This window comes from Colletes latitarsis, chromosome 1, assembly GCF_051014445.1.
Source record: "Colletes latitarsis isolate SP2378_abdomen chromosome 1, iyColLati1, whole genome shotgun sequence".
In the NCBI taxonomy this organism is placed as follows: domain Eukaryota; kingdom Metazoa; phylum Arthropoda; class Insecta; order Hymenoptera; family Colletidae; genus Colletes; species Colletes latitarsis.
The window spans coordinates 51,881,587-51,906,287 of record NC_135134.1 but is presented as its reverse complement, the minus strand read 5'-3'; the positions used below and the strand labels follow the sequence as shown (position 1 = coordinate 51,906,287).

Below are 24,701 nucleotides of genomic sequence, written 5' to 3'. Positions count from 1 at the left end.
TAATACCTTTTTTATTAATTCAATTGCTAGCAGTGCAAGTAGTTTTGTATTTCAATTGCGTTACAATTTAACGAATGTAGGTCGGATAAGTGCCTTTCTCTTAAGGTTGTAAATTACACGTGATTACAATTTTTAGCGTCCATAAATGATAGTGTTCATAGAGTATGGCGGTAATTCCACGTGGAGGGAACCTTTCTTCAAATCCATGAGAGTAACGTTCCTTGCTATGCTGCTCCTGTAACAGGAAAAAGAATGTTTAGGTGATTTATTACGGGGACATTTAACACTAGGTTTACGGACACTCGTTGCGCATATTTTTATTATAATTCGTTACGTTGACGCTACGTCTTTTAATTAGAGTATACACCCATATCATTACATCAATTCGATTCAACATAAATTGCTAACAAATAATATTTATGAGTCCTATAACGGTGAGTTTAAAATCTGAATGCGTAAAATTGACGCGTACCGTAAACCTAGTGTTAAAAACAATCTGTGTTACCTGTTGTACAGTACAACAACCACTTCGTTCGAAGGTGTTACGAATGCTGTAGACTTGATGTGTAAGGTATCTGTGATAGAAATCTTGACAGAGCCTCTGTCGACGAATCTACTGAAATGCTTCAGAGCATAATACATGGGCTGTTTGTAGAATTCGTCTGTTTCTGGGTCCACGATAATGGGCGCATCTACGAAATTATTAATCCAGTTTGGTCCGCCTGTTTTATCCAGTACTATGTTCCAGTCCACCCATCCGATCGACCAATGGTTCATGTACTAAAAAAATTATTTTCTTAGCAACGACCCGTTTATCGAATACGTTGCTACAAGATAGTTTTATCGTACATCTATGATGCTTAAAATGTACTTTTGACCCCGGTCCCACGCTCCCAGGTTAACCTTTGGGAACTCTAACAATCCACTTCCTGCAAAAATATACGTACAAGTTGTATTTTTTGTTTAAGTGGTGCTATCTTAAATGAATTTGTTAAATCCTTTGCTGGTACGGAGGTAATTCGCGAGAACTTACCTGTACATGCCTCCGTCAACAAAATAAATTTGTCTGGAGCTTGGTTGTGCGTGAGATCCAATACCAACGGTGAGACGAAATCATCGGTGTACCAATGTACAGCCGTGCCAGCAACGTATTTCTTTGCATTTTCATTGGCAAACACTTTCTCAATGAACCAGGGTAATTCGATTCTCTGATCGTCGAGAGCTAAAATCTGAGTATCGTTGTGTTCTGACGCGGCCAGCATCGGACCCAAGTGCTCGGCGATCCAATGGGACATTGTTGCAGGCGTCCATCCCATAGTATTCAGAGGATCAAAGGGCACGTAAGCGTTCACTGGCTCGTTACCGGTTGAAATCGCCCACATTTTCAAACCGTTCTTTTTATACGCGTCCAAGAACTTCAGCAGATACTTGGAATAGAGATCGTAGTATTCTCTCTTCAAGAAACCTGACGAGTGTTTCATAAAATAGATCGTGTGTCACTTTGTGAAATTTTGCTAGATCGTTCTTACCAAACCCATTGATCCTGTCGTTAGTTTTCATCCACGTGGGCGGCGACCACGTCACGCTAAGGAATTTCGTCTCAGGATTCAGTTCGAGGGCCTTCTGCATGAAAGGTATTTTATAGTCGTAGTCATCTTTCGCGAGTGCAAAGTGTTCCAAGGTAGTGTCGTTGTCGTAGTCGTCGTACGTGTAAGGTCTCGTTGAGAAATCGGTGCCACCGATCGGTACGCGACCCAACGTGTACTTGCTTCCCAATTTCGGATCGTAGTACGCGCTGGATGCAGTGAAATCTCATCAGTTACACGGTCTAATAATGCGAATGTTTGCGTAAGGCGTTACCGAATCAGTTGGTCCTGAGTCGCTGGGCTTAGTTTCTTGATGTTTATTCCTGCGGAGTCTGTGAACGCGCCCCCGAAACCGTGGATCGTCTGGTACCTTTTCGAAGTGTCTATGGTCAGAGTCGTACCGAAATTGAGGCCTTTGGCGGGACCGAACTGGCCCTTCGCCATGCTCATCCTAAGTCCCTGCTTAGTCGTGGTGTACCAATAGAAGCTTCCATCGTTCGGGACTTTCGGGTCATTGTCCGGCGTGGAATCGCAATAAGTCGCGTTGCAGACGCACACTATTCGATCCGGGCCGAAACTACGAGGCACGCAGTCGTTCGCGTTGCCTACAATGAAAATTAGCAGGAGATATCCCGAGGGAGTTGTCGAGAAAAAGAAATACCTTTGGCTGTCAAGAAGACAACGGTCAGCAGGACCATCCACATGATTCGAGACTTCTTTGGCGACAACTGAAATAAAAACGAACGGCTGTACACGACTCGTAATTTAGATTCATATCTTTCTGTACTCTCGAGACATCAGAGGCTGGTCGCGGTTTACATTCCCATCGTCCACTAATCTTCATTCCCGCGTGCATGTTTCTTCCGTTGGTCGTTTCTCAGTTCGAAAAACGTGCCATCGCGAGTCAGCTGTCTATTCGTTGTTCGCGCCCCCGTATTTGTATGCGCGTGCATACCTCGTGCAGGATACGAGTTGCGTAACGTTACGAATTCGAGTGGACTCGACGGAACAGTAAAACTACAATGCTTTAGGATGTTGCATTGCGGCACTAGGCAACCCACATACTCCCAATGCAGTTGCGTTCAGGATGCCCGTGAACGGATCATATCTACCGTATTGTACGAAACTTCGATGCTTTCTGTTGGTTTTTCTCTTCTGAAAGAGAGTTTTCTTTGTGAGAAAAACCATCGACGCGCGTGTTGCGTTTAGCGTCTCGAAATACAAGTAAAGAGGGTGCAGCTGTGCCCCTAGCTTGGCTTGTTTACACAAAGTATAGGACCGATTGGGTCTGAGGGTGAAACGCAAAATCTCTTTCGTAAACGATGTTGATTTCTCTCATTATAACAATTTTTTTATTCGATAAAAAATTAAGATCACCTTGATTTTTTTAGTAAAATTGTATTGTTTGTTTTTTCTTTCATAAATCGATGAAAATCGAATAGTTTAAGAGTTATTAGTTTAGTCCCGAACTCCCATATACAGAATGTTCGGTCATTCTTGAATGAAATTTTAATGGGAGATTCTAGAGGTCAAAATGAGACGAAAATCAAGAATACCAATTTGTTGATGGAGGCTTTGTTAAAAAGTTATTAACGTTTAAAGTTTTGTCTGTACTGAATTTTTTTCTCGAAAATGCGCAAGATTTCGAGGGTATGTCTATTCACCAAAAATGATTGTAATTAACCCCTGCAACCGAAAATAATTTTTTCAGAACGATTTGAAACTTTTCAATTTCGCCGAAAAATTTAGGCACCTGTCGATTTTCCTTAAAAACTCGTTTTTGATTTTTAGTAATTTTATTTGACGCCCTACAGAAAAGTTGTTTAATACTTTTTTGTAGGTACCTATGGGCTCTACTTCAGAAAAAAGTTTCATTGAAATATATTCACAATTATAGAAGTTATGACTGTTTGAATATTGGACCATTTTTATGGGGTTTTTCTCATTTTGCGGGATCAAGGAACAACTTTTTCAATATTGTTAGAATCTTCACATATTCTGCATTAAAATACGCGTAGTTTTCTTTTTTAAACATTAAAATCGTCCAATCCGTTCAGGAGTTATGACGTTTTAAAGACACGCATGAAATTACAGGGAAGTATTTCTGGCTTCACATTAGATTTTCGGTAAGGAATTTTTTTTCTTGAATATGCGTAGGATTTCGGGGGTATGTGTAATGACCAAAAATGATTGTAGTCGACTTCTGCAGTCGAAAATAATTTTCTTAGAACGATTTGAGATGTTTTAATTTAATTTTTTAATAACTTTTTAACGAAGCTTCAGTCAAGAAATTGATATTCTTGATTTTCGTCTTATTTTGGCCTCTAGAATCTCCCTGGCCTCGAATAGGTGTCAATGTTTACATGTTTCAGCTTCCGAAATAAGGGAATTTTCCAACAAGTTATTCCTTCTATAATTGTTTTTTTATTCCAGCATCTATTTCCAATACTTTCCTCTCTCAAATATTTATTGAATCCTCACGTTGTTAAATGCTTGAAGGCGTATTTAAAAACGTAAGGAGCGAAGCGTGAATGGAAATAGAAAAGTCAAGGAATGTCCTCGCAGTGTCTTACGAACTCCGTTCTATTTTGTTCTCGATACATCCTTGCAGATTTGCATTTTTTATCCTTGAAAAGCAACGCAGAGTGGAGTCCAACCACGGCGGACAGTATTAGCCCCGCAGACGAGAAATCCACTACCGATCCGTGTAGCTAAATTGGGTAAAGCTGTCCGCAAAGTTTACAGTGGTCCCTAATGTGATTTTGTGTTCAGAATATAAACTAAATGAAATTTACGTTAGTTTATCGATTCGCGTAAGCCACAAAAGGCGAGACTATAGGTTCTTCGCCGGTTTCCCGGCATTGTACCGATTTTGACGAAGTCAATTGTTTCTGTTTCCATAAAAGTCCGGACCGGGATAAACTTTGGATAGAAAGGGAACGTGTAGGAGTTTTGTTTCGGGAGCAACTTTAACGATTTTCATTAAGTTTCTCCTCCGGGCGGACAATACGTTGGGCGGGTTCTTTGTTCGAAAAAATAACAATGAGGCGGACAGGACATATTTTTATTTTGTTTGAAACCTCCACGCGCGATATTTCGTTAAACGCTCGTTGAAACGAAATAATGATAACGCGCGTATTATGTTCTGTTCGCGAATGATACATGGTAAAACAAAGTTATACTGGTATAAATATAAAACGGTATACGTTCATTTTTCCATTATTCGTATCGATATCTCCCGATAAAATTACTTTTGTTAAAATTTGACGGGGGTTAAATTAATTTATATCAAACAAACGCAACGTTTTTGAAGTGATGGTGTTAGAGAAATGGACTAACTTATTTCTCAGGCACTGGATGTAAATAAAACGGAACAGTTCTGTGCAGCCATTCTTTTACTTTTACATAAATTTCCATTTTGTTCCATTGTATCTGAGTTTATTATTTCGTATCCCGACCTCATCAACAAATGGTTAGTTAATGATTTATTTGAACAGCTCGTGTTCATTTAAAGTGGCAAAAATTTCCAAGTTCAACGACCCGCGGTTCTCGAATAAATTCGACGAGTCGAACGCCTTTGTCGAACGTATAAAAACGAGCGATTAATTAAAATTTACGACTGTGGACGCCTATTACGCACATTTAAGTTTGCGTAACTGGTTTGGATTAAAATCCATAGAAATTGTTCAATCGATCGTGTATTAAACCGATTATAGATGGGCATTTTGTTAAGAACGGGCGAAGGTTAAAAAGTTTTAGTGTATAATGCAAATTCAGCTGTATATACACAGGATTACGAAAATATTCCAGCATTATCGGTAAAAAATTCAACGAACGAGATACGAATGCTAAACAGAAGGTTTCGAAATAACGCGACAGATAAAAAAATATTGTACAACGATCAGAATTATGTAAGGAAAATTCAAAGTTTCGTGTACTCTAAGCCGTCGAAATCATCGAGACGTTGTCGTACAGGCTCGAAATCGATCAATCGCGGCCACGTAGTTTATTTAAACATCGAAAGCTAGGAACGTCTTCGTTTCGTTCTGTCGCACGTGGAATGAACGATGCGTGGGCGTTGTCGAACAGGTGCGTTTAACTATTCGATCGATTTCGAGCAGCGAGATAAAATTTACATTTCACCGCAACCATCGACAAAATTACCGCGATCCCGGCGCAAAAATTACGAAACATTTCGAATTAGAATCAGCTTCGAGCACCGTCTTGCATTAGCATAGAACGTTGGTCAGATCTAATTTGTGCCACGGGCTCTCTTAACATAAAATATTTATTCCATCCAGTTACAACCGTACTGTTGCAAACTGCTGTTCGCGGCGCGTTGAAAGTTGAATTTTTAAACATTCAAATTCCACCGATAAGGATGTTTGCTTATCTCTGTAGCATTGAAAGCGACGTACGACGATAATTTACCATTTTTTCTCGATATTAGCTTACCATCGCGGATCGTAGCTCTTCTGTCGTTTGATAACGATTCGATGCCCTCGCCTCTTTGAACGTTCTTTAATTTTCCTCGGGAAAATATCGTTTTCGGTGTCACGCGACGCCCAGTATTTTAATCAGCGCGCTAAGTAGACCGTCCAAAATAAGTAGACGCCTTTGACGCGACGTTCTCGCGTTACGTTTTCATTCTTTGCTTTCCAGAAGCTCGCGACATCTAGGGCAAGTTTAACGTTAACGAAAAGTCGAGTGACAAAGCAGCGAAGGAAAGCTCCCAGCATCCTCTTCTTTTTAATGAATTTCAGGAGAGAATTCAAAACGCGGTTATCGAGACTCGACGAGACGCTGTTTATCGATGTCAGGCGTGCGTCCAAGCGAAAAGGCAATACTAGCCGCGTATACGGGACGAACAAGAGTTTATTAGAAGTCTGTCGAGATCGTATTCGGAATCCCGGGGAGAGGAAAATGGATTTTCTGGACGAGGTAGAGGCGGTGCATCGTTGTCGATAAAACCGAGGTCGTTCGTCCCGCGAGGAAAATTATTTGGCAAGTTCAACGAGCCGTGGTCAAGAAAACGTAGTGTGTCGGCGAAGATTCGGCCGGTGGATGATAGATAAAACGGGGGAGCTGGATCGGCGAGGACAGTTCGTTCCCTCTCGGAACCAGTGACGCGAACAGGCGAAATCCCTTCGAAATTACCTGCCTCGGGGATAGCGAAAGTAGAGAAAGCTTTTATGCGCACGTTAAACGGATCGTTCAGGGACACGGACAGCTCGATAAGTGGATACGATACGAACGACGTGGATCCGTGGCCTTTAATAAATCAAAGAGTCGACGAACGGCCTGGGACACGCACGTTGCGAGTCAGCCACGGATCGAGTGATATGATCCGTGAAAAAAGGACGAATTTTCAGGAGAGGAACTCACCGTCAAGCCAGACGGATCGACCGCCGATAACATTATCCTTCGAGACTAAAGAAATTCGTTCCTGGCCGCGACGAAAGCACACCTTCTCTCGTGTTTCTCAATTTCTGCGTACGAGAGACGTTCGATTATTTGTTTGTACAGTTGGAACTGTCGATGAAGCACGTTGACGTTGCACGAGCAGTAAAAATGCTCGCACCGTTGAAGATATTCCGTGCATTCGCACGACGAAGTTGTTCTACGTAACGTCGCGAAACGGACAACCTTATACTCGTTTCGACTTCAGTGAAATTCCAGTGCATACTTCACGCTTCGTTCTCTTTTACGTTGAAAGGAGGTATTTGACGTTCGCGAGCCCTGCAATTCGTTCAAACCGAACGACGGGGACATTCTGAACGTATTTCTATTAAATTAATGCCGCACGGTCGTTATAATAAAATAATTGTTCGAGTATTATTATTTGAAAAATGTATTTCGAGACGAGACATTTTTACGATAAATAAAATACAATGTGCGGTTCGCTCTTTCCAGTAATGGAGATTACGTAATAATTTTAGATTGTACTAGTTTACGTTCAGTCAAATATAATGAGACATTTTTCTAATTTACAAGTATAATTTACAAGTATTGCATATTTTAGTTTCGTGATAACGAATAACAAATGGTTGCAATGAAGACAGTAATTATACGTTATAATAAATAAGTAAGGTGTCGCGATAACCGTCGCAAGAAGTACGGAAATACAGACCATTGCTGTTACAGGTTCAATTAGAGAACTTTGTACTTTCTTCGACTCGAAGTGTGTCGCGTTGCACAGTTAAGAGATTCGTTTACTCGATCTTAGTGATTTTCGGTGTTGGTCGTACATCGATTCGCTCGCGACAATCTATTTAACCGAGTGCTCGTTCACAAAACTCTAATAAAAAAACAAAAACCTCCGCTTCGCGTTCGCTCAGCCCCGGATCGTAACACAAGAATAATGAAAAAAGTTTATACAAACATTTGTCGTGTGTGACCCCGTTTCCGCGTTACAGACATTTCTATATTCCAGTAATTCTCGTTGCAATCTGAACGAACGTAGGAGTGCTCGAGTGGTATGCCGATTATTTGGGTCGATGCGATTTTGAAGTGGCTTTTCCAAATTCACAGACTCTGGACTTCTAGGTTTTCGATAGAAGCACGCCATTGAATCGGCCCAGTAATTCTTTTTAGCGTTTTTCTGTTCGGTAAACGTTAATTAAGAACACGTACCGCGTATACAGGGTGTTCGGCCATACCTGGGAAAAATTTCGAGAGATTCTGGAGGCCAAAATAAGACGAAAATCAAGAATATCAACTTCTACATTGAGGCTTCGTTAAAAAGTTATTAACGTTTAAAGTTCCGCGCTAATTGAATTTTTTTCTCGAAAATGCGTAAGATTTCGGGGGTATGTCTATTCACCAAAAATGATAGTAATTGACCCCCGCAACCGACAATAATTTTTCCAGAACGATTTGAAATTTTTTTTTACCGTCGAAAAATTTCACACCTCGAATTTTTTTCTAGAAAGTGGGTAGGATTTCGGGGGTATGTCTATTGATCAAAAATGATCGTAATTGACTCCACTAGCTAAAAATAATTTTTTTAGAACGATTCAAAATTTTTTTTTTTCGTCGAAAAATTTGGGCACCTAATTAGATTTTCGGTAAGGAATTTTTTTCTCGAAAGTACGTAAGAATTCGAGGGTATGTGTAATGACCAAAAGTGATTGTAATTGACCCCCACAACCGAAAATAATTTTTTTAGAACGATTTGAAAGTTTTGAATTTAATTGTTAATTGGTATTCTTGATTTTCGTCTTATTTTGGCCTCAAGAATCCCCCATTAAAAGATATTTATGGTTTGTCATTATAACTTCGAGCAGATACTATTGCACAGCTCTGTTGGAGACAATAGTCACGTAAGTGTTTTTATAATAGATTGTAGTCACTAATAGAAGATCGTATGTTTCAGTATCGACGGTTTTGGAAGATCAAAATGGGCCACTTCGTGCAGGTTCTTAAAACAGTCGAATGCAGGTCTGGTGCAAAGAGGAAACGACGTTCGATGTATGCGTGCGTGTTATTAACTCGACGAAACAGGCGATAAGGGTAGATCCCGGGACACAGGGAAGTTTAATCGTGTAGCCTGTGGCACGGTGTGCGAGACAACATAGCGCAATTATGCAAATCGCCGCCGAAAGTTTTTAATGAAAATTTGTAATCTTGAATTTTCTAAGAACTTTAAACTTTCGGGATTGGACGGAAATGTTAATCAAACGGTGTCTCGGTGTTCCGGTGAAACGCGGAGTGTCCGATGACGCGGTTACTCGTTTGCATTCGAATGTTTCCTTTACTTTCCATCTTCTCGCGTCAATTTTAACGTACGGCGCCCGTTCGTTCTAAAAAACGACCGACGAGAGATTGTTATTCGAGCTAACTTACGGTAACCGTCGTTGCTTCGCGTAATTGCGTCCTCGATTTAACCTAACTGCCCGCGACACGACGCCGAAGCTGTCGTTCGATGAATTTTTCACTCGTCGCGTACCAACGGAAAGAAAGTCGACGGTGGAGCCCGATGATCGATATCGCGAGATATTTTATAGGAAGTTCGAGCATAGGTAATGGTACAAATAAAAGGTCAACGCGCAAGGCGAATACCAAGTAGCGTAATTTTCGACCACTCTCGGATATCCTCGAAAGATACTCGAACCGTGTTAGTAAGAATAAGTGCCACTTTACTCGGCCGGACTGAAATTAAATTTAGCCAAGATAAATGATGGCGCTAAACCAACTTGGCTTCTTGCGAGCATGTTAAATGTAAATTGCTTCGAATTAAGACGCAGACCGTCAAGCTTCCGCGAAGTGTATAAATATCGCGATAAAACGACGAAAATCCGCGCGTCGCGTGAATCCTTTGACGTTCAACGAGCAAATTCTACGTACGTTAAATATTGGAAATAGGTGGTGGAATAAAGAAAACAATTTGATCGATAATAACTTTTTACTAAGCTTTATTAGAAACACTTGGAACCTCAGACCCAATCGGTCCTGTACTTTGTCCGAACAAGTCAAGGAAGGGACACATCATCCCCTTGATTTGGTTTTTGTCACGTAAAGAACTCTTTCTCTTTTCGAACAGGAAAACCAACATTAAATATTTGTCGAATCGTAACGATAATGAACGACGCGCTGAAAAAACAGAAACGATTTCGACCGTCGCGATGGTGGGAGTATGACACGCGAATATATTCGATGTAAATCGAGAGTGTTGGTTTTAGTGGGAGGCAAACGCGTGCAAATAAAGGGGCACGACAAAGACGGGATTAACAGCTAAAAGCATATCTCGCTGTTCATTAATTTGATATATAGCGTCCTTTAATTTATTGCCCGCCTGTCGAAACGAAACTTGACGTTAACCAGTACGTTTTTGTAAACAAAAGAGTGCCGCGATGACAAATTACCGCGGCGCGACGTGGCTCCGCGTCGCGTTAATTTTCACGCCGTCAAAAATTACACGAAAGATAAACGCCGAATATATTTTTCGGAATCAAACGCTTCGGGACTGCCCTTTGGGGAGACGGATAGTCGCGGGTCGTCGAATACGCGGCACTTTAAATGGGAAATATTTAAACATTCGCCAGGCTAGCAGAACCCAAACCCTTGAGTTGGCAAGTTAATATAAAGCGAACCTCGGGTCACCGGGCTCGTTGAAAATGTACCGTGTAATCGCGTGCCGGAGTTTAATATAAAAAAATGCTAGCAGCTGGATAGTATGCGCTATTCCCCGCACCTTTCTCTCGCGCTAGTAAGAACAGTTCTTTTATTAAGTAAAGTTCGGCACACTGCGGAACTCGTTATCCGTGTAACCCGCGGCCCCGATGGAGAATTTAATTTTGTGATCGTTATCCTCCGTAATTTGCCCGGAACGCTGAAAAACCTCGTTGTTGCCGCGTGTCCTGGTCATCTCGAACGAGACTATCGAATCGAATTTGCATACTCTCGCGAACCAAGTCGGATCTATACAGAGCCTCGTGATTCTTTCATTTACTCAACGTTTAGGCGCGTATCGATTGCGCGCAACACATGCACAATACGGCCGAACGGGTACGGTTATGCTGGCTATAATTTCAAAAGAAAAGAATATTACGAAATGCAATTAATTATTGAGACTTCCAACAACGAAGCTCGTAATTCAGAGATTTCTTAATGTATTAAAATAATAAAATAGGGTTAATAGACTATTGAATGTTACACTATTATGGACAGTCCAACGTTTAGAAAAAGATCTATATTAAGAAATACAATTATTGTGATTTTCAGTAAATTCAAACAGAAAAGATCGCAATAACGAAGCTTGTAATTTAGAGATTTCTTAATGTATTAAAATAAAATATTAAATTGTGGTTAATAGGTGGCCATTGAATGTCACACCATCATGGACAGTGCATCGTTTAGAAAACTATCTATATTAAGAAGTACAATTATTGTGATTTTCAGTAGATTCGAACAGAAAAGATCGCAATGACGAAGCTCGTAATTCAGAGATTTCTTAATATATTAAAATAATAAAATAGGGTTAATAGACTATTGAATGTTACACTATTACGGTCAGTCTAACGTTTAGGAAACGATCTATATTAAGAAATACAATTATTGTGATTTTCAGTAGATTCAAACAGAAAAGATTGTAGCAACGAAGCTCGTAATTCAGAGATTTCTTAATGTATTAAAATAATAAAATAGGGTTAATAGACTATTGAATGTTATACTATTATGGACAGTCCAATGTTTAGGAAACTATCTATATTAAGAAATATAATTATTGTGATTTTCAGTAGATTCAAACAAAAAAGATCGCAATAACGGAGCTCGTAATTCAGAGATTTCCTAATGTATTAAAATAATAAAATAGGGTTAATAGGCCATTGAATGTTACACTATTACGGTCAGTCCAACGTTATAGGAAAAGATTTATATTAAGAAATACAATTATTGTGATTTTCAGTAGATTCAAACAGAAAAGATCGCAATAACGAAGCTTGTAATTCAGAGATTTCTTAATATATTAAAATAATAAAATAGGGTTAATAGGCCATTGAATGTTACACTATTACGGTCAGTCCAACGTTTAGGAAACTATCTATATTAAGAAATACAATTATTGTGATTTTCAGTAGATTCGAACAGAAAAGATCGCAACAACGAAGCTCGTAAATCAGAGATTTCTTAATATATTAAAATAATAAAATACGGTTAATAGGCCATTGAATGTCACACCATCATGGACAGTGCATCGTTTAGGAAATTATCTATATTAAGAAATACAATTATTGTGATTTTCAGTAGATTCGAACAGAAAAGATCGCAATAACGGAGCTCGTAATTCAGAGATTTCCTAATGTATTAAAATAATAAAATACGGTTAATAGGCCATTGAATGTCACACTATTACGGTCAGTCCAACGTTTAGGAAACTATCTATATTAAGAAATACAATTATTGTGATTTTCAGTAGATTCAAACAGAAAAGATCGCAACAACGAAGCTCGTAATTCAGAGATTTCCTAATGTATTAAAATAATAAAATAGGGTTAATAGACTATTGAATGTTACACTATTACGGTCAGTCCAACGTTTAAGAAACGGTCTATAATAAGAAATACAATTAATTATTGTGATTTTCAGTAGATTAGAACAGAAAAGATCGCAACAACGGAGCTCGTAATTCAGAGATTTCTTAATGTATTAAAATAATAAAATAACGATAATAGGCCATTGAATGTCATAGTATCATGGACAGTCCAACGTTTAGGAAACTATCTATATTAAGAAATGCAATTATTGTGATTTTCAGTAGATTCGAACAGAAAAGATCGCAACAACGAAGCTTATAATTCAGAGATTTCTTAATGTATCAAAATAATAAAATAGGGTTAATAGACGGCCATTGAATGTTACACAATTACGGTCAGTCTAACTTTTAGGAAACTATCTATATTAAGAAATACAATTATTGTGATTTTCAGTAGATTAGAACAGAAAAGATCGCAACAACGAAGCTCGTAATTCAGAGATTTCTTAATGTATCAAAATAATAAAATACGGTTAATAGGCCATTGAATGTCACACCATGGACAGTGCATCGTTTAGGAAACTATCTATATTAAGAAATACAATTATTGTGATTTTCAGTAGATTAGAACAGAAAAGATCGCAATAACGAAGCTCGTAATTCAGAGATTTCTCAATGTATCAAAATAATAAAATAGGGTTAATAGATGGCCATTGAATGTTACACCATCATGGACAGTCCAACGTTTAGGAAACGATCTGTTTAATACTCGTCGTGATTGCTGAGCATAATGTGCAGGCAGCCATCATGCTGATACCACATTGTTGAACGTATTGGTATCGGCAAATGTTCTAATAAGGCCTGGTAGTATTTCGGACAGTAAACTGGAGTACGTTTGACCTGTTAACGACCCATTAATGAAGTACGGTCCAATGATACGGTCGCCAATTATACCGTAGCAAACATTTACCTTTTACCGGCGTTAATGATCAATTTCTCAAAGCCAACGAGCATTTTCTGTTGCATGGATTGCAAATCCTTTGTATCCAAAAGCGATCAGAATCGTAAAGAGGTATACGAGATACGTCGTTGTTTCATAAACGCGCGTTCGTCGATGCATTATGAAGATTCGGCGTTGTGAATTTGCAGTAATATATTCAATTATTAAATCACGATCTGGTCGGTACAACGGTGTAGCGTGTTATCTAAACTAATTCAAGATAGCGTGGCACGTACTCTGCGAATTGTTGCGCTGGAGGATGCTAAACAGTCCGTTATCGACGCGTGTTGCTATAAATACCCAGGCGTGTGTCACGCGAGGTAAAAATTGGCAATATTCGAAAGAAACACGATATGTAATCAGAAAATTACATCGTGTAATAAACTATAGATCGCACTAGACATCGCTGGTATCTAGAACAAAGGAAACCACGTTGGACGAGTATTAGGTATCAGCGAGAGTAGTCGAGGAAACTTTATTCGCCGGAATCGTGAATGAAAATGGTAGATTCGTTGGCAAACTGACTTCCGTTTACGTTTCGTTCGTAAATTTGCATCCATTAATGGACTTCTCGAACCAACGTCCAGGCAACCGAGGCGGCTCGCGAAAGCTAGAAACTAGTTTAGAAACGAATCTGACAGTTTTCGTTATTCGCGAATAAAAGTTGCTCGATTCAACGCGGGACGCATTTCTATCGGAATAATGGCGTCGTTTTCACCGGGTTGCTTAACCCTTTCTAAACGTCGATTGCATTGACCGTACACGGTTCATAAAAACAATCAACGAATACTACTCCATTCGAATTCTAAAAACCGTAGAATTTTTAGCTTGCTTTCGGTCGAATTTTGCCTTTCACTGGAACTATCTCACTTATTAAACGCCACTCTATACTGTTTTGCTTTGTTTCTGGAGCAAAGTGTCGACCGCTGGAATGAACATTTTTTACGAATTTTTATGCTACCTACGCTCGATTTAAAAAGCCACCGTACCGCTGGGCGAAAACTGAAATTGTTCTTCAATTTAAAAATGAACTCGCAGCCTCCGGATTTCATTTAATACGACAATGTTTCTACTGTTACAGACGTTCGACATTTTTGGCACGTTCCATTCCATTGGTCGGGTTCAACTTGTACCAAAAAATCGATCGATTGTTTCAATCGCATTAAGTATTCAGCAAATAATGGAACAGCAAACACGAACAGATATTGAAGAGTCGAATAAAATTGTATAAAATGTAAACGAGTTGTACAAAATGGTTGAATTATTTTGTATAGACAGTATATAGACTTACGGTCTGGTCAAGCAAATCCGACGTCGAGCGAGGAGGAGGTGAAGTGTAATTGTAAATGACCGTACGTTGAATGCGATATGACACGAGTGGTCACTCTCACCTACGTGGTGCGATATTTATCAAGAAGATAAGAATAATAATATTTTACGAACGAGGCTCGTAACTTTATAAACAAAAACAAGCTATATACTATTTCATTATCAATACACAATCGGTTGCATAAGTTGATCTATACAGGTGTCATAAATCAATAAAATAATAAATTTTACAGCGTTTAATAGCACTGATTATGTATTTGAGAAACATTAGCACGCCATTTTCATTACAGATATATTAGATACGTGTCGCTATTATCGCGGGAGAGATTATATTTTATCAACGTGAATGCTCGTATTGAAATTGAGAAGTCGTTAATCAATTCTAGAAATGCGAGTCACCTTGGCCGTGGGTGCTACTCATGCAAGTAGGTTTTATCGAGAATCGTTAAGGTAGATCAAACGGTCTAAGATTTCTTATCGGTTTAAGACTAGAAAACACGTTGTGAGAGCAGGCTAGCAGATGCATTTAAAATATTTCAACTGAACCTTGACCCATGTCCACTCAGTTTAAAAATATTCATCGAAACGATAGAATAAGAATTTCAATTCTTATTTCAAAGATATTTCAGAGAAGTCTCAAAGATTTTCAAATGATAAACGGAGGTAAATCTTTAATGGGAGTGTCAGGCAGCGTGACCGTAGTTTTGCCAAATTTCTGGTCTATTTAAAATATTTCAACTCAACCTTGACCCATGTTCACTCAGTTTGGTAAAAAGTATTCATCGAAACGGTAGAATAAGAATTTCAATTCTTATTTCAAAGATATTTCAAAGTCTCAAAGATTTTCAAATGATAAACAGAAGTGGAAAATTTTTTATGGAAGTTTCAGGCAGTGTGACCGTAACTTTGCCAAATTTCTGATCTATTTAAACCCTTAACGTTCATGCCCGAGTCTGACTGCTTTGAAAAACGATATTTGTTTAATCTAATGGTTTAAGGGATGATAATATTTGTTTTCTTTCAAATTATACGATGAATACAATATTGTAAGTAACAAAACTCGCGTTTTTAGAAACAAATCCAATAAAGAAAACTGATCATTTTTGATTAACCCGAAAAATGTGAGCGTTAAGGGGTTAAAATATTTCAACTGAACCTTGACCCATGTCCACTCAGTTTAAAAATATTCATCGAAACGATAGAATAAGAATTTCAATTCTTATTTCAAAGATATTTCAAAGTCTCAAAGATTTTCAAATGATAAACAGAAGTAAATCTTTTATGGGAGTGTCAGGCAGCGTGACCGTAGTTTTGCCAAATTTCTGGTCTATTTAAAATATTTCAACTCAATCTTGACCCATGTCCACTCAGTTTGGTAAAAAGTATTCATCGAAACGGTAGAATAAGAATTTCAATTCTTATTTCAAAGACATTTCAGAGAAGTTTCAAAGATTTTCAAATGATAAACAGAAGTGGAAAATTTTTTATGGAAGTTTCAGGCAGTGTGACCGTAACTTTGCCAAATTTCTGGTCTATTTAATCCCTTAACGCTCATATTTTTCGGGTTAACCAAGAATGATCAGTTTTCTTTATTGGATTTGTTTCTAAAAATGCGGGTTTTGTTACTTACAATGTTGTATTCATCGTATAATTTGAAAGAAAAGAAATATTATCATCCCTTAAACCATTAGATTAAACAAATATCGTTTTTCAAAGCAGTCAGACTCGGGCATGAACGTTAAGGGGTTAAAATATTTCAACTGAACCTTGACCCATGTCCACTCAGTTTAAAAATATTCACCGAAACGGTAGAATAAGAATTTCAATTCTTATTTCAAAGATATTTCAAAGTCTCAAAGATTTTCAAATGATAAACAGAAGTAAATCTTTTATGGAAGTTTCAGGCAGGGTGATCGTAACTTTGCCAAATTTCTGGGTCCGAGAAAAGTTCATCGTAAACGTTTGAAGTGCCTGAATCTATGTTAGAACGTAAGCTCGTTTAATCGTAAAGGTTGTCTATTAGAAAGGTGACGATCGAGCAGCGTGGGAGGAAATACGGAAGATCGTCGATGAAGGAGTACGTACGAACACGCGGTTTCTTATCTACCATCGAGTTCCACTTCCTTCCGGCCGGCTTTTGCGAGGCTTTGTAATATTTTCTGGTCACGTCCCGGGTATGCATGAACTTTAAAAAGTGGCGCCTTCGTGCTCACAGAATATTAAAGCCATTCATATTTACCCAGTGACTAGATACTGTAGACACGTAATAACGCATTCTACCGTTTTTTTTTTTCTCTCCCTCTTCTCTCTCGCCCTAAAATTATCGTCCCTTCCTGTTCGTTTCGCGTATTCAACGTAAGACGGCGTTATTTCACGACTTCCGATATTCGGATGCATCGTCGAGTACCGTACTTCGCCGTTTCCGATTCCGGCTTATGAATATGAATTGCATCAATTACGCGAAACGCGGCAGAAGTTATTGCCTACGAGATGTTTAACAAATAACACGCCATTTTGCTCGTACGGATACGTTGCTCGCCAGGAACGATATCGATGCTTGAACCAGTGCAAAAATCGATGTATCGAAATAGTGTTGCGTTATTAAAAAATTCAGATCCCAACGTTTCACGTTTTTACCGAAAATCAAGTTTCATTTGCACGGTAAATAATTCAAGCGATATTCGAAATCACTTCTGCGAATTTAATCGCGTAAAATAAACTTGGAACAACGGTAACTGTTATTGATTACATGCTGGTGTATCACTGTTGTCAATTTTTAACGCGGACCGAGCTCATGCGGGAATTTCTCAGTAATTATGCGACACGGTTAATTTATTTTAGTGCTCGGTTTCTCCGCGCGTTACACGATAAAACGAAATCAAATTTGTCTATCGATAATTAATAAATATAAACAGTACTAAGTTCGAGCCATTAACACGCCAGTTAATATTGGAAAATGGATCAAATATAGTTCTACGAATGTTTCTTTATTTGCCGCTGGTATATTATAATTCCGATGATTCCAATAGCGTAATAAGTACTTCTTGCCTTTTCATCGGTGGCGTTATTCAAGTGAAATATTTTCTTGCTGTACAATACGTGTCTGTAGTTTACGCCAGGTATAAATTCCACGTTCGTTATTTCGTTTCCCGCGTCTCGTGCAATAAATATTATTTTATTGTTGCATTAAAGCAGTTAATAACCAGAAGATCTATGTATCGTCCAATAATTGCAACCTCGCTATTATCTGTGATTTTAATTGCCACCTACAAATAATGGTTGTCAGCGTAATGTTTCACAATAAATCTACTATTTATATTCATTCTTCGACGACGTTGCATCGTAATATTGATACTCAGCCATTTTTATATCGATAAAAATTTTAATAGGGAATTCTAGAGGCTAAAATAAGACGAAAATCAAGAATACCAATTTGTTGATGGAGGCTTCGTTAAAAAGTTATTAACAATTAAATTCAAAAATTTAAAATCGTTCTGGAAAAATTATTTTTAGATGTAGGGGTCAATTGCAAGTATTTTTGGTCAACAGACATACCCCCGAAATCCTACTCAGTTTCGAGAAAAAAATTCGAGTAAGTGCTGAAAGTTTTGGGTGAAAAGAAAGACTTTCGAATCGTCTTGGAAAAATTATTTTTAGTTGCAGGGGTCAATTGCAAGCATTTTTGGTCAACAGATATACCCCCAAAATCCTACTCAGTTTCGAAAAAAAAATTCTTTACCGAAAATATAATTTCTGGCCAGAAATGTCTGCCCGAATTTTCAAGCGAATCTTTAAAACGTCATAACTTTTGAATGGATTGGACGATTTTAATGTTTAAAAAAGCAAACTACGCGTATTTTGATGGAGAATAAGTACAAATCGCAAAAATATTCGAAAAGTTGGTCCTTGGCCCCGCAAAATGAGAAAAACTCCATAAAAATGGTCAAATTTTCAGACAGCCATAACTCCTACAATTGTGACTATATTTCAATGAAACTGTTTTCTGAAGTAGAGCTCATGGGCACTTACAAAAAAGTATTAGACAACTTTTCTGTAGGGCGTCAAACAAAATTATTAAAAATGAAAAACGAATTTTTAAGGAAAATCGACAGGGGGTGCCTAAATTTTTCGGTGAAAAAAAAAAATTTCAAATCGTTCTAAAAAAATTATTTTTAGCTAGTGGAGTCAATTACGATCATTTTTGGTCAATAGACATACCCCCGAAATCCTACTCAGTTTCGAAAAAAAAATTCAGTATGGTCGGAACTTTAAACGTTAATAACTGTTTAACAAAGCCTCCATCAACAAATTGGTATTCTTGATTTTCGTCTTATTTTGGCCTCTAGAATCTCTCATTCAAATTTTTCCCAGGGTTGGCCGAACACTCTGTATACTAAGTTAGAAAAGTATGGGAATTAATTTCACTATCGAGGGGAAATCTTTTCTATGTTAACCGTTATATGCATGGAAAATCGATAGCAGACGCGTGACTAAATAGCGTGTAGTCCGTTAGGTTCATTTTACTTCATCTCATCAGGAAGCGTTAAAGTTCCTCAGATACTCAGAGTGCTTCTTCCATGGAGTTTTCTGAGTTTACACAAGAACTCACTTTGGAACCGTTCGGCGTCGCTTTAACGCGTACGAAGTACAAACTTCTCCTATCTACGACTCTATTAAACTTGTTCCCGTGGAACCTTATAAATATCGATATATCGCGGAATGGGTTTTTCGTTGCTTGCCCCGATCCGCGAAGCGGAGACTTGAAAACTAGTCGCAAACGTTTGTCGAGTCCAAAGTAGCTCCGGCGGGACCATTGATTTGGACGCGTCGATTCTGGAAATAAAGTAAAAAAAAAGAAGAAAGTTCGATCGAACGGCCGCGAAATCAAGTTACAGTTAATAGAACTTGGTCGTGGAAATTTGGTCGATGGAAAAAGTCGCGGGAACGCGGAGGAACGCGACGGCGGAGGAATTGAAAAAACATTTGGCCAAAAGAGTCAAATTCATATTTTCGCGTTTCGCGTCGTGCCTGTATTTTTCCTGTATGCGGCAGAAATGATCTCTCTCTTTCATCCCCCATTATTTATTTAGCGAATCGAAATTAAACTCGGTTTCCGTTCGATTTTCACCGCGGTGCCGTGGTAAATGAACGTTTCGGGATTTTCGTGCTCGACGGGACTCGAATTCTCTTCGAATCACCGTAATTGGATCGTCGTAGTCCGATGCATGGAAGAAGTAATGTATTCGTAAAAAGTATGGTGGCTTTCCAGGATGGTAAACAAACGTATAGTGCAGGAGAGCGTTACTGGCAGAAAAGCGACCGGGGAAAATATAACGTGGAATTTTCTAGCTACGTCTATTGTATAATCTCGAAGGCGGAGAAAGAACGACGCAACGTATCCTCCGTATGTGTGTGTGTGTGTGTAGGTGGGTGGGTGGGTGGGTTTCGCGAAACGGCATCAGCAGTCACGTAGCGTTTCTACCTCCCGATCTCTCGAGTCCAACTTTTCGTAATGGATGCAGGACGCATCTATCATCCCTCGTCATCAACGTCAAAATCCTGGCCAAACACAGCAGCCATCGGCTCGCCACTGAATACCGACTACTGAATACAAAAGAGCAGCCAACGAATAGCAGATAGTATGCTCAACTGCCTTCCTCTTCTCTGCGTCTGTGCGAGTTCTGTGCACCGATCTCTATACACGCATCCGCGCGGTCAGAGTTAAACATTACCAACGCCAATTTCAACTTCCACGTTGCCCGAAATTAACCAACAATCCTTGCGTCGAAACGTAGCGGTCCGTACAATTATTTTTGAACGAAGTTGCCCACTTTTTCGTGGTTCCGATCTCGAGGAAAATTCGGTGAACTAATGAAAGATAAGCGATTAGCTCTCCATCGAATCAGGATAGACAAACGAAACGTTTGCGCGTAAATCACGCTATTGGTCTGTAGCGACCATTGTATAGCCAGTAAGAAAGAAGAGACAGTCCATTACACCTACGTGTGGCTGCGTGTGCTCCACATCGCTCACACGCGTAAATAATAAACGGTAATAATTGTGGGGTAGCTTGGTGGATGGTCAGTTTACCCCCCTAGCCCCCTTAGGTCGTCAGATGTTAGTCTATTGTTGATGTTCCACGGCCCTCCCCCGCTCGAATGCCGATCACGTGTATTTGTTTACGCCTATTGACTCGACTCGTTGGACCGAGCATAGAATTTGAATTACAAATTGAAATTAGACACTGCCTTATCGATCACGGGAATTACAGAACTCGTTTACGTATTCTCGTGTCCGCGGTGCATAATAAAGGCGGCCAAACGTCTTTTCTTGATTGCAATAACCCGTCTCGCAAATTGGTTCGACGATCGAGGCGCGGAGTCGCTCTGGTAATAAGATGAAATTTTTAACTTCGTTAACGCATAACGACAAAGTTCCAATGGAACGGCACATAGTGTAATTTGAACTAACGTGCAAGTTGGACTACCGTAGCGTAACTAATTACCAACGCGAGTATGTAATTAGTTACTGCGAGATCGGCGTGTATCCGGCAACTAACTGCGATACAAATATGTTCGACGATTCCTTTTCTATCGATCATTTGGAGAACTCGTTAGAAATTTATTTGAAAATGCAGTCGATCGTCGAGAGACACGTGTACAGGATGCCCACCGCCATAAAATCTTTTACAGCTTCTATCTCGAAAACAAATCCGCAGATTGAAAAACGGTACGGAATTTTTAGTTTCCTCCGTGCGTGATGGATTTCTACGTTCCAACTAGCTCCGCCGTTTTAGGAGACCTACGTTGAATTTGGATCACCGTTACGGGGGCGTGGGTTCTCGCGTAAAAAATTCACGACGCGACAAAAACGGAAAGGCTCGACGTTTCTAAGCTCCGCCGTTCATAAAAAAGGATTACTTTAATCGGTGCATTTTTTGTTCTTTCGCGAGTGTTGCAAAACTGCATTTCCACCACGTATGCCGATTTAGCCCACTTTCACGAGAACAATTCGCTCGTTTCGCAATCGGTGAATCTTTTTTTCTGTTTCGTTATTCGCCCCGTAGAAAAATGCTGTAAGAGCTCGGAACGTACATTGGCGATTCGAAGCGTCGTCGAACGAATTTTCATGAAATTTCATTGTAACGTTTACACGCTGTGCACGAAATCGTCGCCGTGTTCCGAATTTCATCCAAATTGTTGAACACGTCGTGCAAGAAACACGAGCACGGAGGCAACCTTTCGTAGGGGTTGCAATCGCGGTTAAACTCGCGATACGTTTGCAATAAGAATGAAATTAAAGCAGAACCAATTTGCTTGACAGGCCACTTTTGACGTCGAGCTGGGAATTTGCGTCTCGCGGCATATTCAGTCGATTTTGCACGAGCGCTATCTTCGCGAGAAGAAGTTCGACGATTAGTCTCCGAGATCTCCAAGTTCTTGGACTGGCAGTCGCCTGAATTCTCGTCCAGGGACATTGGACATCCACGACAGATGAGGGTATACCATAATTATGGCAAGTACCACGTCGTAATCGAGCAAAGAACAGAACTTTCGAGACTGTTGTTAGAATCGTTTCGAAACTTTCCCAACGATTGACACGAAGCAGCGTCAAGCACTCCTTTGTCTCCACGATATGAGCTCGCAGCAGCATCTCGAAAATACTTGGGATTCAAAGTAAAAGCGGTAAAACGTAACTCACGGTCGCGTGTGATTTTCTTCCTACATATATACGAGAAGTTTCAGAAGTGCGTCATTAAGGAGATTTAAAGTTTTCTCAAGTAGACGGTGTGCGCACACCTCGGTGGGAAAGTTTCTGCTACTGACTGGTTTCACGGCGTTTCGAACGGACCACGGTGTGAAAATCGCCGAGGGAAATTGTAAAATCGGGAGCGTCGAGACTCTGCAGAGAAGAAACAAGATTCTGTGATGCAATAATTATTTATTTTAATCCATTTAGAAACGTTTGGACGCGATAGAGTTGATCTGTCGTTTCGACAATTGTACAGAAAGTTACAGTAGCAGCGTTTGCAACAATGTTATCAAGGCTTGCAAAAGATTAGTCGGTGGGATGGTTCCATCCAGAACACCCGTGAGCAGTCCTATCACATCTCTGAGGATCTGAAAGTACGTGAAACGTAATGAACGATCACCAGCTGTGAATTACTTCTTCGATGCATTAAATATTCTTCGAGTGTCTCGAGGTAAATAATTTTTAGAGCACACTTACGGCTTGGACTGGAGAACCAGTAGAAACGGAATTGTCGTTCGCTGCACTAGCTCCTTCGACGCTGATCAACTATTCCACGACACAGCCATAATTCATATTTAACGACACGGTCATTAAAAAGTAAATGCAAAAGAAAATTACGATACAAAACTGAAATCACGAGTAGAGTGTCAATAAATACAGGGTGTTCGGCCACACCTGGGTAAAAATTTTAATGGGAGACTGTAGAGGCCAAAATAAGACGAAAATCAAGAATATAATTTTCTTGACTGAGGCTTCGTTAAAAAGTTATTAACGTTTAAAGTTCCGCCAGTTCTGAATTTTTTTCTCGAAAATGCGCAGGATTTCGGGGATATGTCTATTCACCAAAAATGATTGTAATTGACCCCTGCAACCGAAAATAATTTTTCCAAAACGATTTGAAATTTTTTTTTTTCTGTCGAAACAATTTTACATCTTGAATTTTTTTCTCGAAAGTGGGTAGGATTTCGAGAGTATGTGTAATGACCAAAAATGATTGTAATTGACCCCCACAACGGAAAATAATTTTTCCAGAACGATTTGAAATTTTTGAATTTAATTGTTAATAACTCCATCAAGAAATTGATATTCTTGATTTTCGTCTTATTTTGGCTTCAATCTCCCATTAAAATTTTTCCCAGGGGTGGCCAAACACCCTGTATAACGCCATCGAAAAATATGAACGCTCGCGACTGGGTTCTGGATGAGTACGAAACTAATTTTAAAGATTGAGATTCTTACCATTACAAAAAAGACGAAAGCCAAAGGCAGGATGGCGGTCATGATGCTTCGGTGGTTCATTTTTTCTCGAATTTCACTCGTTACCGTGAGCTCGACCTGCACTTTCTTTCAGTGATGCCAAACGCTCGCGGACTGTTCCTTTTATGGAGCCTTTGTTATCTTTCCGCGGCATTATCGTCAGCAGTTTGTCTTTTGCAACGATGACTCATAACGAGAGGTCAATAATTGAAAAGAAAAGAGAAGTAGAAAAAAGGTTCTTCTTTCCAACATATTTAGCTACATATCGTATAATGCGTTTGATAATACTAATTACCTCAATTTAGTGGCATTCGTCGGTCAAGGTAAATGCACGTGAAACGGTAGTTTTAGTGTAATTCAAGGTTAACCTTCGCTAAGAGGGTTGTATTGTTGTATTTTAGTTTTACAATTATTCTTGTTATTATCTCGGAATGGCCAAACTATTATCGGAGGTATCGTGGCAATCATTCACGACAGAACACGGAAACAAGTAACAACTTCTGTAATAACGCAAGTAATAGCATGTAAATTACGCCGTATTATCTCGAAAAAATGACTTAGAATATAAGCAATATTGTGAAACGATTGATACTTAATTACAGAATAATTTTCCATTTGACAAATCGATAGCACAGGGACTTTAAACTTTCGGCGTCCCTTTTCCTCCTGCGGGTCGGGAAAACTGGACAAAATACGTCTGTCGGTGCATCGTTTCGTAGTTTCCTTTTGAATCAGAGATGAAGCACGACGTCGTAGTTGGTTGGGAGTAATTATCGCGAGATAATTGGATTACCTTTGGATA

At 39.2% G+C, this 24,701-nt stretch overlaps 1 protein-coding gene and 1 long non-coding RNA gene across 3 annotated transcripts in view; both read right to left on the bottom strand.

Annotated features, from left to right (window-relative positions):
- Positions 1 to 24,701, bottom strand: part of LOC143341754 (lysosomal acid glucosylceramidase-like) — a 90,168-nt gene continuing 65,467 nt past the window's right edge. The window contains exons 1-7 of one of the 2 annotated variants that reach the window (XM_076764919.1): positions 2,248 to 2,314; positions 1,861 to 2,191; positions 1,530 to 1,795; positions 1,034 to 1,465; positions 850 to 929; positions 506 to 780; positions 1 to 235 (exon numbers count right to left, since the gene is read on the bottom strand). In XM_076764919.1, coding sequence (XP_076621034.1) covers positions 133 to 235; positions 506 to 780; positions 850 to 929; positions 1,034 to 1,465; positions 1,530 to 1,795; positions 1,861 to 2,191; positions 2,248 to 2,290 — 1,530 coding nt within the window. In that variant the 5' untranslated portion in view covers positions 2,291 to 2,314 and the 3' untranslated portion in view covers positions 1 to 132. Of the gene's footprint in view, positions 236 to 505; positions 781 to 849; positions 930 to 1,033; positions 1,466 to 1,529; positions 1,796 to 1,860; positions 2,192 to 2,247; positions 2,315 to 24,701 lie in introns of those variants that run through there. The other variant, XM_076764911.1, reaches the window with a different exon arrangement.
- LOC143341401 (uncharacterized) lies at positions 22,812 to 24,031 on the bottom strand. Its single transcript, XR_013079590.1, has 3 exons — positions 23,882 to 24,031; positions 23,120 to 23,188; positions 22,812 to 23,010 (listed from the first exon to the last, which is right to left on the bottom strand). It is a non-coding gene; the product is annotated as an uncharacterized LOC143341401 (long non-coding RNA).